Source organism: Chiloscyllium punctatum, chromosome 47 (genome assembly GCF_047496795.1).
Source record: "Chiloscyllium punctatum isolate Juve2018m chromosome 47, sChiPun1.3, whole genome shotgun sequence".
NCBI lineage: Eukaryota > Metazoa > Chordata > Chondrichthyes > Orectolobiformes > Hemiscylliidae > Chiloscyllium > Chiloscyllium punctatum.
Window position 1 is genome coordinate 2,333,465 of NC_092785.1, and position 12,500 is coordinate 2,345,964.

The window sequence follows — 12,500 nt, forward strand, 5'->3', positions numbered from 1 at the left end:
AGCCCCTACCACCCCCTCCCTATCTCTGTCACCCCCTCCCTATCTCTGTCACCCCCTCCCTATCTCTGTCACCCCCTCCAGCCCCTACACCCCCTCCCTATCTCTGTCACCCCCCTACACCCCCTCCCTATCTCTGTCACCCCCTCCCTATCTCTGTCACCTGTTTCGATCCTGCTCTCGGTCCCAGAGGGTTCCCCCAGCTCCCCCACTCTCTGGGTGAAGACCCTTTCTCCCCACCTCAGTCCCAGTCCATTTCCTTTGGACCCATCCTCCTTAACCCCAGAGATTCCTGTCCTATACCATCCTGACTGATCCAAACCCCCCGCCTCGTTCCAGGGGACTGGTACCCACCTCGTTCCAAGGACTGACGTACCACTGGACCAGCCGGGGGCAGTGGGGCCGGGTACAGGCCCTACTGTCGGGGGGGCTCGGACCCTCGCAGCTGCTCGCCGAATGTTCCTCAATTTCGTTGTTCAAACAGACCACGGACCGCTTCTGTATCCCAGGCCACAGTCCACGGAGCACTGTAACAGAGGGGAGCCCCAGGGAGGGAGGGAGAGGGATTCCCAGGGAAACACGGGAGGGAGAGCCCGGGGGTGGGGTGGGGAAACAGGGGAGGGAGGGAGGGAGAGCCCAGGGGGTGGGGTGGGGAAACAGGGGAGGGAGGGAGGGAGAGCCCAGGGGTGGGGTGGGGAAACAGGGGAGGGAGGGAAGGGAGAGGGATTCCCAGGGGAAACACGGGGAGGGAGAGCCCGGGGGTGGGGTGGGGAAACAGGGGAGGGAGGGAGGGAGAGGGATTCCCAGGGGAAACACGGGAGGGAGGGCCCAGGGGTGGGGTGGGAAACAGGGGAGGGAGCGAGGGAGAGGGATTCCCAGGGGAAACACGGGAGGGAGAGCCCGGGGGTGGGGTGGGGAAACAGGGGAGGGAGGGAGGGAGAGCCCAGGGGGTGGGGTGGGGAAACAGGGGAGGGAGGGAGGGAGAGGGATTCCCAGGGGAAACACGGGAGGGAGAGCCCGGGGTGGGGTGGGGAAACAGGGGAGGGAGGGAGGGAGAGGGATTCCCAGGGGAAACACGGGAGGGAGAGCCCGGGGGTGGGGTGGGGAAACAGGGGAGGGAGGGAGGGAGGGAGAGCCCAGGGGGTGGGTGGGGAAACAGGGGAGGGAGGGAGGGAGAGGGATTCCCAGGGGAAACACGGGAGGGAGGGCCCAGGGGTGGGGTGGGAAACAGGGGAGGGAGCGAGGGAGAGGGATTCCCAGGGGAAACACGGGAGGGAGAGCCCGGGGGGTGGGGTGGGAAACAGGGGAGGGAGCGAGGGAGAGGGATTCCCAGGGGAAACACGGGAGGGAGAGCCCGGGGGTGGGGTGGGGAAACAGGGGAGGGAGGGAGGGAGGAGAGCCCGGGGGTGGGGTGGGGAAACAGGGGAGGGAGGGAGGGAGGGAGAGCCCGGGGGTGGGGTGGGGAAACAGGGGAGGGAGGGAGGGGTCGCACAGGGGGAGAAAGCTGTCAATGATGGGCATCGGCAGGAACCCTCTTAAGGGAGAGAGTGTCTCTTCTACCACTCCCCACCGCAATTCCCACCCCCCTCACCCCCCCCCCCCCCCCAGGTCCCACTGGGACCCCCCCCCCCCCCATTTATCCTCACCCCCACCCCCTTTGGGAGAATCCCCCAGCCCCATTTCCCATCCTGTGCCCTCCCACTTCCCAATCACATCCACCCCCCCACCCCGCCCCAAGACCCCTGGGAGACCTTGGCAACACCAAGACCAGGACTAAACGTTCCAGGGACACAGGTTCAATCTCCGCCAGGGCCCCTTGGAGGATTTAAACTCAACCCTGAAAATGCAGAATTGGAAACGAGTTCAATCCGGGGGTGGGGGGGGTAGGGGTCACTGACAGGGGCCAGCGTTTCCTGCCCTGCTCCTTTTGACCCTGCCACCTCGCAGCACCAGGGATCGGGGTTCAATTCGATTCACTGGTGGGTGGCGGGGGGGGGGGGGGGGGGGGGAGGGGAGGGAGGGGAGGGGGGCTGCCTTCTGGAACCGCCGCAGTCCACCTGCTGTGCGTTGTCCCTCAGGGAGGGAATTCCAGGATTCGGACCCTGAAGGAAGGGCCGAAATATTCCCAAGCTGAGGGGCTCGGAGGGGAACTGGCAGGGGGGCGGGGGGGCGGGGTGGGGTGTTCCCGTGAATCTGCTGCCCCTTGTCCTTGCAGCTGGAAGGTGGTGGGTTTGGGAGGAGGTGCTGTCTGAGGATCTTTGGTCAATCAGGGGCAGCTTGTGGACGGTCGACACAGCTGTGACTGAGCGTCAGTGAGGGAGGGGGTGGGGGGGGCATGGTGCTAGTCTAGCGGGGTCTGCGTTGTCCTGGACGGTATCGGGTGAAACCAGGGTAAAGATCCGAGTGACCGAGCGGGAATCGAGAGTGCCTGAGAAGCAGCCAGGCACCCTCCCCCCGGGTCTCCTGGTGCCCACTCCTCACCCCTCCCCCCCGGGTCTCCTGGTGCCCACTCCTCACCCCTCCCCCCCGGGTCTCCTGGTGCCCACTCCTCACCCCTCCCCCCTGGGTCTCCTGGTGCCCACTCCTCACCCCCGCCCCCTCCCCCTGGTCTCCTGGTGCCCACCCCTCACCCCCCCCGGTCTCCTGGTGCCCCACTCCCCCCCCCCGGGTCTCCTGGTGCCCACTCCTCCTCCCCCCCCCCCGGTCTCCTGGTGCCCACTCCTCACCCCGCCCCCGGGTCTCCTGGTGCCCACTCCTCCCCCCACCCCCCCCGGGTCTCCTGGTGCCCACTCCTCACCCCCCCCCCCCCCCCCAGCTCTCACCTTGTTGCTCCAGTCGGTGTAGAACCAGCTGGTCACACAGGGACCCATGTCACACGCCTCACTCTCGGTGGGTTTCTGCTTGGCGCTACACTCTCCCTCGCCCACCACGTTGCCCTGGTTACTCACGCAGCGGATGCTTCTCTTCCTCTGTCCCACTCCGCATGGCACAGAACACTGCGGGCACAGGCAGACCGGCCATGAGCAGGGGGGGGGGGGGGGGGCTGGCAGGGCGGGGAGGGGCCGAGGGGTCAGCCGCACGTCGCAGGGCGGGGTGGGACGCAGGGCCGAATACGTACAGGGCAGAGAACAGGCCTGAACCGTCAGGGAAGTGGGGGGGGAGAATGGGGGACTCGCTCCCCACGGGGAGTGGGGGGGAGAATGGGGGACTCGCTCCCCACGGGGAGTGGGGGGGAGAATGGGGGACTCACTCCCCACGGGGAGTGGGGGGAGAATGGGGGACTCACTCCCCACGGGGAGTGGGGGGGGAGAATGGGGACTCACTCCCCACGGGGAGTGGGGGGGAGAATGGGGGACTCACTCCCACGGGGAGTGGGGGGGAGAATGGGGGACTCACTCCCCACGGGGAGTGTGGGGGGAGAATGGGGGACTCACTCCCACGGGGAGTGGGGGGAGAATGGGGGACTCACTCCCCACGGGGAGTGGGGGGAGAATGGGGACTCGCTCCCCACGGGGAGTGGGGGGGGGAGAATGGGGGACTCACTCCCCACGGGGAGTGGGGGGAGAATGGGGGACTCACTCCCCACGGGGAGTGGGGGGAGAATGGGGGACTCACTCCCCACGGGGAGTGTGGGGGGAGAATGGGGGACTCGCTCCCTCAGGGAGTGGGGGGAGAATGGGGGACTCACTCCACAGGGAGTGGGGGAGAGAATGGGGGACTCGCTCCCACGGGGAGTGGGGGAGAGAATGGGGGACTCGCTCCACGGGAGTGGGGGGAGAATGGGGGACTCACTCCCACGGGGAGTGGGGGGAGAATGGGGGGCTCACTCCCACGGGGAGTGGGGGGGAGAATGGGGACTCGCTCCCACGGGGAGTGGGGGAGAATGGGGGACTCACTCCCACAGGGAGTGGGGGAGAGAATGGGGACTCGCTCCCACGGGGAGTGGGGGGGAGAGAATGGGGGACTCACTCCCCACAGGAGTGGGGGGAGAATGGGGGGCTCACTCCCACGGGGAGTGGGGGGGAGAATGGGGGACTCACTCCCACGGGGAGTGGGGGGGAGAATGGGGGACTCGCTCCCCACGGGGAGTGGGGGGAGAATGGGGGACTCGCTCCCCACGGGAGTGGGGGGGAGAATGGGGGACTCGCTCCCACGGGGAGTGGGGGGAGAATGGGGGACTCGCTCCCCACGGGAGTGGGGGGAGAATGGGGGACTCGCTCCCCACGGGGAGTGGGGGGGGAGAATGGGGGACTCGCTCCCCACGGGGAGTGGGGGGAGAATGGGGGACTCGCTCCCCACGGGGAGTGGGGGGAGAATGGGGGACTCACTCCACGGGGAGTGGGGGGGGGGAGAATGGGGGACTCGCTCCCCACAGGGAGTGGAGGAGGGGGGATAACTGGGAGAACTGGGACTGGGTGTGTGACAGAGATAGGGAGGGGGTGTAGGGGATGGAGGGGGTGACAGAGATAGGGAGGGGGTGTAGGGGATGGAGGGGGTGACAGAGATAGGGAGGGGGGTGTAGGGGGTGGAGGGGGTGACAGAGATAGGGAGGGTGTAGGGGCTGGAGGGGGAGACAGAGATAGGGAGGGGGTGTAGGGGCTGGAGGGGGAGACAGAGATAGGGAGGGGGTGTGGGGGGGCTGGAGGGGGTGACAGAGATAGGGGAGGGGGGTGTGGGGGGCTGGAGGGGTGACAGAGATAGGGAGGGGGTGTAGGGGCTGGAGGGGGTGACAGAGATAGGGAGGGGGTGTAGGGGGTGGAGGGGGAGACAGAGATAGGGAGGGGGTGTGGGGGGCTGGAGGGGGTGACAGAGATAGGGAGGGGGTGTAGGGGCTGGAGGGGGTGACAGAGATAGGGAGGGGGGGTGTAGGGGGTGACAGAGATAGGGAGGGGGTGTAGGGGGCTGGAGGGGGTGACAGAGATAGGGAGGGGGTATAGGGGCTGGAGGAGGTGACAGAGATAGGGAGGGGTGTAGGGGGATGGAGGGGGTGACAGAGATAGGGAGGGGGAGTAGGGGCTGGAGGGGGAGACAGAGATAGGGAGGGGGAGTAGGGGGCTGGAGGGGGTGACAGAGATAGGGAGGGGGTGTAGGGGCTGGAGGGGGAGACAGAGATAGGGAGGGGGTGTGGGGGCTGGAGGGGTGACAGAGATAGGGAGGGGGTGTAGGGGCTGGAGGGGGAGACAGAGATAGGAGGGGGAGTAGGGGGCTGGAGGGGGGTGACAGAGATAGGGAGGGGTGTAGGGGCTGGAGGGGGAGACAGAGATAGGGAGGGGGTGTAGGGGCTGGAGGGGGTGACAGAGATAGGGAGGGGGTGTAGGGGCTGGAGGGGAGACAGAGATAGGGAGGGGGAGTAGGGGGCTGGAGGGGGTGACAGAGATAGGGAGGGGGTGTAGGGACTGGAGGGGGTGACAGAGATAGGGAGGGGTGTAGGGGATGGAGGGGGTGACAGAGATAGGGAGGGGGTGGAGGGGTTGGAGGGGGAGACAGAGATAGGGAGGGGGAGTAGGGGGCTGGAGGGGGTGACAGAGATAGGGAGGGGGTGTAGGGACTGGAGGGGGTGACAGAGATAGGGAGGGGGTGTAGGGGATGGAGGGGGTGACAGAGATAGGGAGGGGGTGGAGGGGTTGGAGGGGGTGACAGAGATAGGGAGGGGGTATAGGGGGCTGGAGGGGGTGACAGAGATAGGGAGGGGGTGTAGGGGATGGAGGGGGTGACAGAGATAGGGAGGGGGTATAGGGGGCTGGAGGGGGTGACAGAGATAGGGAGGGGGTGTAGGGGGTGACAGAGATAGGGAGGGGGTGTAGGGGGCTGGAGGGGGTGACAGAGATAGGGAGGGGGTGTAGGGGTTGGAGGGGGTGACAGAGATAGGGAGGGGGTGTAGGGGATGGAGGGGGTGACAGAGATAGGGAGGGGGTGTAGGGGCTGGAGGGGGTGACAGAGATAGGGAGGGGGTGTAGGGGGTGACAGAGATAGGGAGGGGGTGTAGGGGGATGGAGAGGGTGACGGAGATAGGGAGGGGGTGTAGGGGATGGAGGGGGTGACAGAGATAGGGAGGGGGTGTAGGGGATGGAGGGGGTGACAGAGAGAGGGAGGGGGTGTAGGGGCTGGAGGGGGTGACAGAGATAGGGAGGGGGTGTAGGGGGTGACAGAGATAGGGAGGGGGTGTAGGGGGCTGGAGGGGGTGACAGAGATAGGGAGGGGGTATAGGGGCTGGAGGAGGTGACAGAGATAGGGAGGGGTGTAGGGGGATGGAGGGGGTGACAGAGATAGGGAGGGGGTGTAGGGGCTGGAGGGGGTGAGAGAAATAGGGAGGGGGTGTAGGGACTGGAGGGGGCGACAGAGATAGGGAGGGGGAAGGACAGTGATTGACTAAACCAGCTGGAGTATGTCGCGATGTGCCATATTTACCGATTCCCAGTCCGTCTGGATCTGCCAGTGGGTACAGGGTCGGGTCTCACATGGTTGGGTGGTGTTGGGTTTCTCCAGGTGGGCACAGTGACGTGGGTGAACTGCCATCGTGCGGTTGGCATAGGCCTGTCGGCACATCGCCTGCCGATGGTAAATCCCCTTTCCACAGCTCTTACTGCATTGGGACCAGGAACCCACACTCCAACTGGGGAACACGAACCACACACAACAGGGAGAGACAATCAGACACTATCATCGTATCTATAACCCCCCCCCCAACCCGTCCCCTCGATTAGATTCCAGTCTGTAACTCCCTCCCGGGTACAGGTTATTCTGTATATAAACCCCTCGATTAGATTCCGGTCTGTAACTCCCTCCCGGGTACAGGTTATTCTGTATATAAACCCCTCGATTAGATTTCGGTCTGTAACTCCCTCCCGGGTACAGGTTATTCTGTATATAAACCCCTCGATTAGATTCCGGTCTGTAACTCCCTCCCGGATACAGGTTATTCTGTATATAAACCCCTCGATTAGATTCCGGTCTGTAACTCCCTCCCGGGTACAGGTTATTCTGTATATAACCCCCTCGATTAGATTCCGGTCTGTAACTCCCTCCGGGGTACAGGTTATTCTGTATATAAACCCCTCGATTAGATTCCGGTCTGTAACTCCCTCCCGGGTACAGGTTATTCTGTATATAAACCCCTCGATTAGATTCCGGTCTGTAACTCCCTCCCGGGTACAGGTTATTCTGTATATAAACCCCTCGATTAGATTTCGGTCTGTAACTCCCTCCCGGGTACAGGTTATTCTTTATATAAACCCCTCGATTAGATTCCGGTCTGTAACTCCCTCCCGGGTACAGGTTATTCTGTATATAAACCCCTCGATTAGATTCCGGTCTGTAACTCCCTCCCGGGTACAGGTTATTCTGTATATAAACCCCTCGATTAGATTCCGGTCTGTAACTCCCTCCCGGGTACAGGTTATTCTGTATATAAACCCCTCGATTAGATTCCGGTCTGTAACTCCCTCCCGGGTACAGGTTATTCTGTATATAAACCCCTCGATTAGATTCCGGTCTGTAACTCCCTCCCGGGTACAGGTTATTCTGTATATAAACCCCTCGATTAGATTCCGGTCTGTAACTCCCTCCCGGGTACAGGTTATTCTGTATATAAACCCCTCGATTAGATTCCGGTCTGTAACTCCCTCCTGGGTACAGGTTATTCTGTATATAATCCCCTCGATTAGATTCCGGTCTGTAACTCCCTCCCGGGTACAGGTTATTCTGTATATAAACCCCTTGATTAGATTCCAGTCTGTATCTCCCTCCCGGGTACAGGTTATTCTGCATATAATCCCCTCGATTAGATTCCGGTCTGTAACTCCCTCCCGGGTACAGGTTATTCTGTATGTAAACCCCTCGATTAGATTCCGGTCTGTAACTCCCTCCCGGGTACAGGTTATTCTGTATATAAACCCCTCGATTAGATTCCGGTCTGTAACTCCCTCCCGGGTACAGGTTATTCTGTATATAAACCCCTCGATTAGATTCCGGTCTGTAACTCCCTCCCGGGTACAGGTTATTCTGTATATAAACCCCTCGATTAGATTCCAGTCTGTAACTCCCTCCCGGGTACAGGTTATTCTGTATATAAACCCCTCGATTAGATTCCGGTCTGTAACTCCCTCCCGGGTACAGGTTATTCTGTATATAAACCCCTCGATTAGATTCCGGTCTGTAACTCCCTCCCGGGTACAGGTTATTCTGTATATAAACCCCTCGATTAGATTCCGGTCTGTAACTCCCTCCCGGGTACAGGTTATTCTGTATATAAACCCCTCGATTAGATTTCGGTCTGTAACTCCCTCCCGGGTACAGGTTATTCTGTATATAAACCCCTCGATTAGATTCCGGTCTGTAACTCCCTCCCGGGTACAGGTTATTCTGTATATAAACCCCTCGATTAGATTCCGGTCTGTAACTCCCTCCCGGGTACAGGTTATTCTGTATATAAACCCCTCGATTAGATTCCAGTCTGTAACTCCCTCCCGGGTACAGGTTATTCTGTATATAAACCCCTCGATTAGATTCCGGTCTGTAACTCCCTCCCGGGTACAGGTTATTCTGTATATAAACCCCTCGATTAGATTCCGGTCTGTAACTCCCTCCCGGGTACAGGTTATTCTGTATATAAACCCCTCGATTAGATTCCGGTCTGTAACTCCCTCCCAGGTACAGGTTATTCTGTATATAAACCCCTCGATTAGATTCCGGTCTGTAACTCCCTCCCGGGTACAGGTTATTCTGTATATAATCCCCTCGATTAGATTCCGGTCTGTAACTCCCTCCCGGGTACAGGTTATTCTGTATATAAACCCCTTGATTAGATTCCAGTCTGTATCTCCCTCCCGGGTACAGGTTATTCTGCATATAATCCCCTCGATTAGATTCCGGTCTGTAACTCCCTCCCGGGTACAGGTTATTCTGTATGTAAACCCCTCGATTAGATTCCGGTCTGTAACTCCCTCCCGGGTACAGGTTATTCTGTATATAAACCCCTCGATTAGATACCGGTCTGTAACCCCCTCCCGGGTACAGGTTATTCTGTATATAAACCCCTCGATTAGATTCCAGTCTGTAACTCCCTCCCGGGTACAGGTTATTCTGTATATAAACCCCTCGATTAGATTCCAGTCTGTAACTCCCTCCCGGGTACAGGTTATTCTGTATATAAACCCCTCGATTAGATTCCGGTCTGTAACTCCCTCCCGGGGTACAGGTTATTCTGTATATAAACCCCTCGATTAGATTCCGGTCTGTAACTCCCTCCCGGGTACAGGTTATTCTGTATATAAACCCCTCGATTAGATTCCGGTCTGTAACTCCCTCCCGGGGTATCTGTTATTCTGTATATAAACCCCTCGATTAGATTCCGGTCTGTAACTCCCTCCCGGGTACAGGTTATTCTGTATATAAACCCCTCGATTAGATTCCGGTCTGTAACTCCCTCCCGGGGTATCTGTTATTCTGTATATAAACCCCCCCCCCACCCGCCGAACCCCTCGATTTGATTCTGGTTTATAACCATGCTGGGTGTTCAGACATTTTTCACCTCAGTCACGATGCTGTAGTACCACTGTCTCCCAGTGGGTGGCACAGTAGGACAGGTTTGCCTTGCACCGTTGAGCCTGGGATCACATCCCCGGGTTAGTGCTGTTTGACAGTGTATTCCCTTTCCCATTGAGTGCCAAAAGGTACAGAGTCTCCCAGCACCAGCCCAAGTCCATTTGGGGCGTCGGTCTAAAGGCTGCACGGGGAGAGGGGTACGGTGAGTGGGCGCTGCCCGGGCCTTGCAATGGCGCTGTGGTCTAGGAGAGAGAGGGGGTGCCTCTGGTGGCTGGCACCACTATCTGTTGGGGGAGGAAGAGGTGACCTCAGGGTGCGAATACTTACAACGCAGGGCAGGGCTGGGTGTTACAGGACTGGGCCACACTTGCAGGCTTGGATGCTGAGTCACAAAGGGCATCTGACGCCAACTCCTGGGTATCCTGGGCCAGGCAGCGGAAGGTGGGGTACTGGAACCCTGCAGACACAGACAGAGAGAGATAGAGAGACGGCAGGGGTATAGTCAATTGTCCGCAATTCCCTCACAATCCTCCAAGGATTCCCCCCACTTCTCACTGCGTTGCCCCTTCCCCACAGATCCTAGTCAAGATGCTGCCTGGAAGAGGGAGACACATTCCGACTTGCGTTGGTCAGGACACCACGGCAAGAATGCCAAATTTCTGATGATTGCAGCAAAGACTTGGGGAACAGCAGAGGGATACCCGATTACACAGGGAGTCATCCTTTCCCCCATGGCGGCACAAAGGGCCGATCCGAGTCAGCTCACCACCACCCTCTTCCCCGTGGGTGACACCCAGCCGAAGTTCGGCACTCTTGCCAGGTGTCCTGATGACAAAACGTCTTGGAGGAAGGGCCTCGCCAGCCCTGCTCCCCCTGCACGCACCTTTCCCACAGGAGACGGAACACTCGGTCAGACTCTGGGGCGTCCAGCGGTAAGTTGGCGGAGCCAGCGCGGGATCCTCCTGTGCGTCGGTGTGATAAACCTGCAGGCGACGGTCACGTTGTCCACCGCGGACCCTGGGGGGATTGGGGATGGTGCGGTGCGTGCCTCGGTGGCTAACAGCCGGGATGCTGGACAATGCTGACACATCCCTCAGGTTTCCGGTGCTCTGGGAGCTGGCTGGGAGGGGGCAAAAGGAAGGCAGGAACCAAGTCAAACCGTGAACAAGAGTCAACAGATCAAACCTAAGGCAACCCAAGCTGGCATCCATCCATCACGTACATATCAGCTCCCTCAGCACTGACCCTCCCACAGGGCCCGCTCCCTCAGCACTGACCCTCTGACAGTGCAGCACTTCCTCAGCACTGACCCTCCGATAGTGCCCGCTCCCTCAGCACTGACCCTCAGACAGTGCCCGCTCCCTCAGCACTGACCCTGTGACAGTGCCCACTCCCTCAGCACTGACCCTCCGACAGTGCCCACTCCCTCAGCGCTGACCCTCCGACAGTGCCCCCTCCCTCAGCACTGACCCTCTGACAGTGCAGCACTTCCTCAGCACTGACCCTCCGACAGTGCCCCCTCCCTCAGCACTGACCCTCTGACAGTGCAGCACTTCCTCAGCACTGACCTTCTGACAGTGCAGCACTTCCTCAGCACTGACCCTCCGACGGTGCCCACTCCCTCAGCACTGACCCTCCGATAGTGCCCGCTCCCACAGCGCTGACCCTGTGACAGTGCCCACTCCCTCAGCACTGACCCTCTGACAGTGCCCACTCCCTCAGCACTGACCCTGTGACAGTGCCCACTCCCTCAGCACTGACCCTCTGACAGTGCCCTCTCCCTCAGCACTGACCCTGTGACAGTGCCCACTCCCTCAGCACTGACCCTCTGACAGTGCCCTGTCCCTCAGCACTGACCCTCTGACAGTGCCCACTCCCTCAGCACTGACCCTGTGACAGTGCCCACTCCCTCAGCACTGACCCTGTGACAGTGCCCTCACCCTCAGCACTGACCCTGTGACAGTGCTCTCTCCCTCAGCACTGACCCTCCGACAGTGCCCTCTCCCTCAGTACTGACCCTCCGACAGTGCCCCCTCCCTCAGCACTGACCCTCCGACAGTGCCCACCCCCTCAGCACTGACCCTCCGACAGGGCCCACTCCCTCAGCACTGACCCTCCGACAGTGCCCACTCCCTCAGCACTGACCCTCCGACAGTGCCCTCTCCCTCAGTACTGACCCTCCGACAGTGCCCCCTCCCTCAGCACTGACCCTCCGACAGTGCCCCCTCCCTCAGCACTGACCCTCCGACAGTGCCCCCTCCCTCAGCACTGACCCTCCGAACAGGGCCCACTCCCTCAGCACTGACCCTCTGACAGTGCCCACTCCCTCAGCACTGACCCTCCGACAGGGCCCACTCCCTCAGCACTGACCCTGTGACAGTGCCCACTCCCTCAGCACTGACCCTCCGACAGGGCCCACTCCCTCAGCACTGACCCCCCGACAGGGCCCACTCCCTCAGCACTGACCCTCCGACAGGGCCCACTCCCTCAGCACTGACCCTCCGACAGGGCCCACTCCCTCAGCACTGACCCCCCGACAGTGCCCACTCCCTCAGCACTGACCCTCTGACAGTGCTCTCTCCCTCAGCACTGACCCTCCGACAGGGCCCACTCCCTCAGCACTGACCCTCCGACAGGGCCCACTCCCTCAGCACTGACCCTCTGACTTTGTCAGTCCCATACTGGGAGTATGTGTACAATATGAGCTGCAGTTTCAATGGGGCTCAGTCACATTCCTGCAGGGTTTTGGGGGAAGACAGAGCTCCCCCAGAGATAAAGTTGACCAATAACACGGACACAGCTGCACAGCCACCTCCCTGACAATGTCACCTATCATTTTCTCCACTGTTTCTTACTGTGTGTCTGGCTGGGAAGGTGGGGATTTGGCTGGGGAGGAGTGGGCTTCTCCACAGGGAGTACAAATTGATAGTGAATTCCAGGATTATCCTGTTGGAAGATCA

The 12,500-nt window shown here is 60.5% G+C and overlaps 1 protein-coding gene across 1 annotated transcript in view; it reads right to left on the reverse strand.

The window, feature by feature from the left end:
- Positions 1-294: 294 nt before the first annotated feature.
- Positions 295-12,500, reverse strand: part of LOC140468494 (thrombospondin type-1 domain-containing protein 4-like) — a 37,002-nt gene continuing 24,796 nt past the window's right edge. The window contains 7 exon segments of the mRNA XM_072564574.1: positions 295-506; positions 509-524; positions 2,820-2,993; positions 6,406-6,610; positions 9,868-9,997; positions 10,424-10,660; positions 12,396-12,500. The exon segment at positions 12,396-12,500 is cut by the window's right edge and continues 1 nt beyond it. Of these exon segments, the coding sequence (XP_072420675.1) occupies positions 295-506; positions 509-524; positions 2,820-2,993; positions 6,406-6,610; positions 9,868-9,997; positions 10,424-10,660; positions 12,396-12,500 (1,079 nt within the window).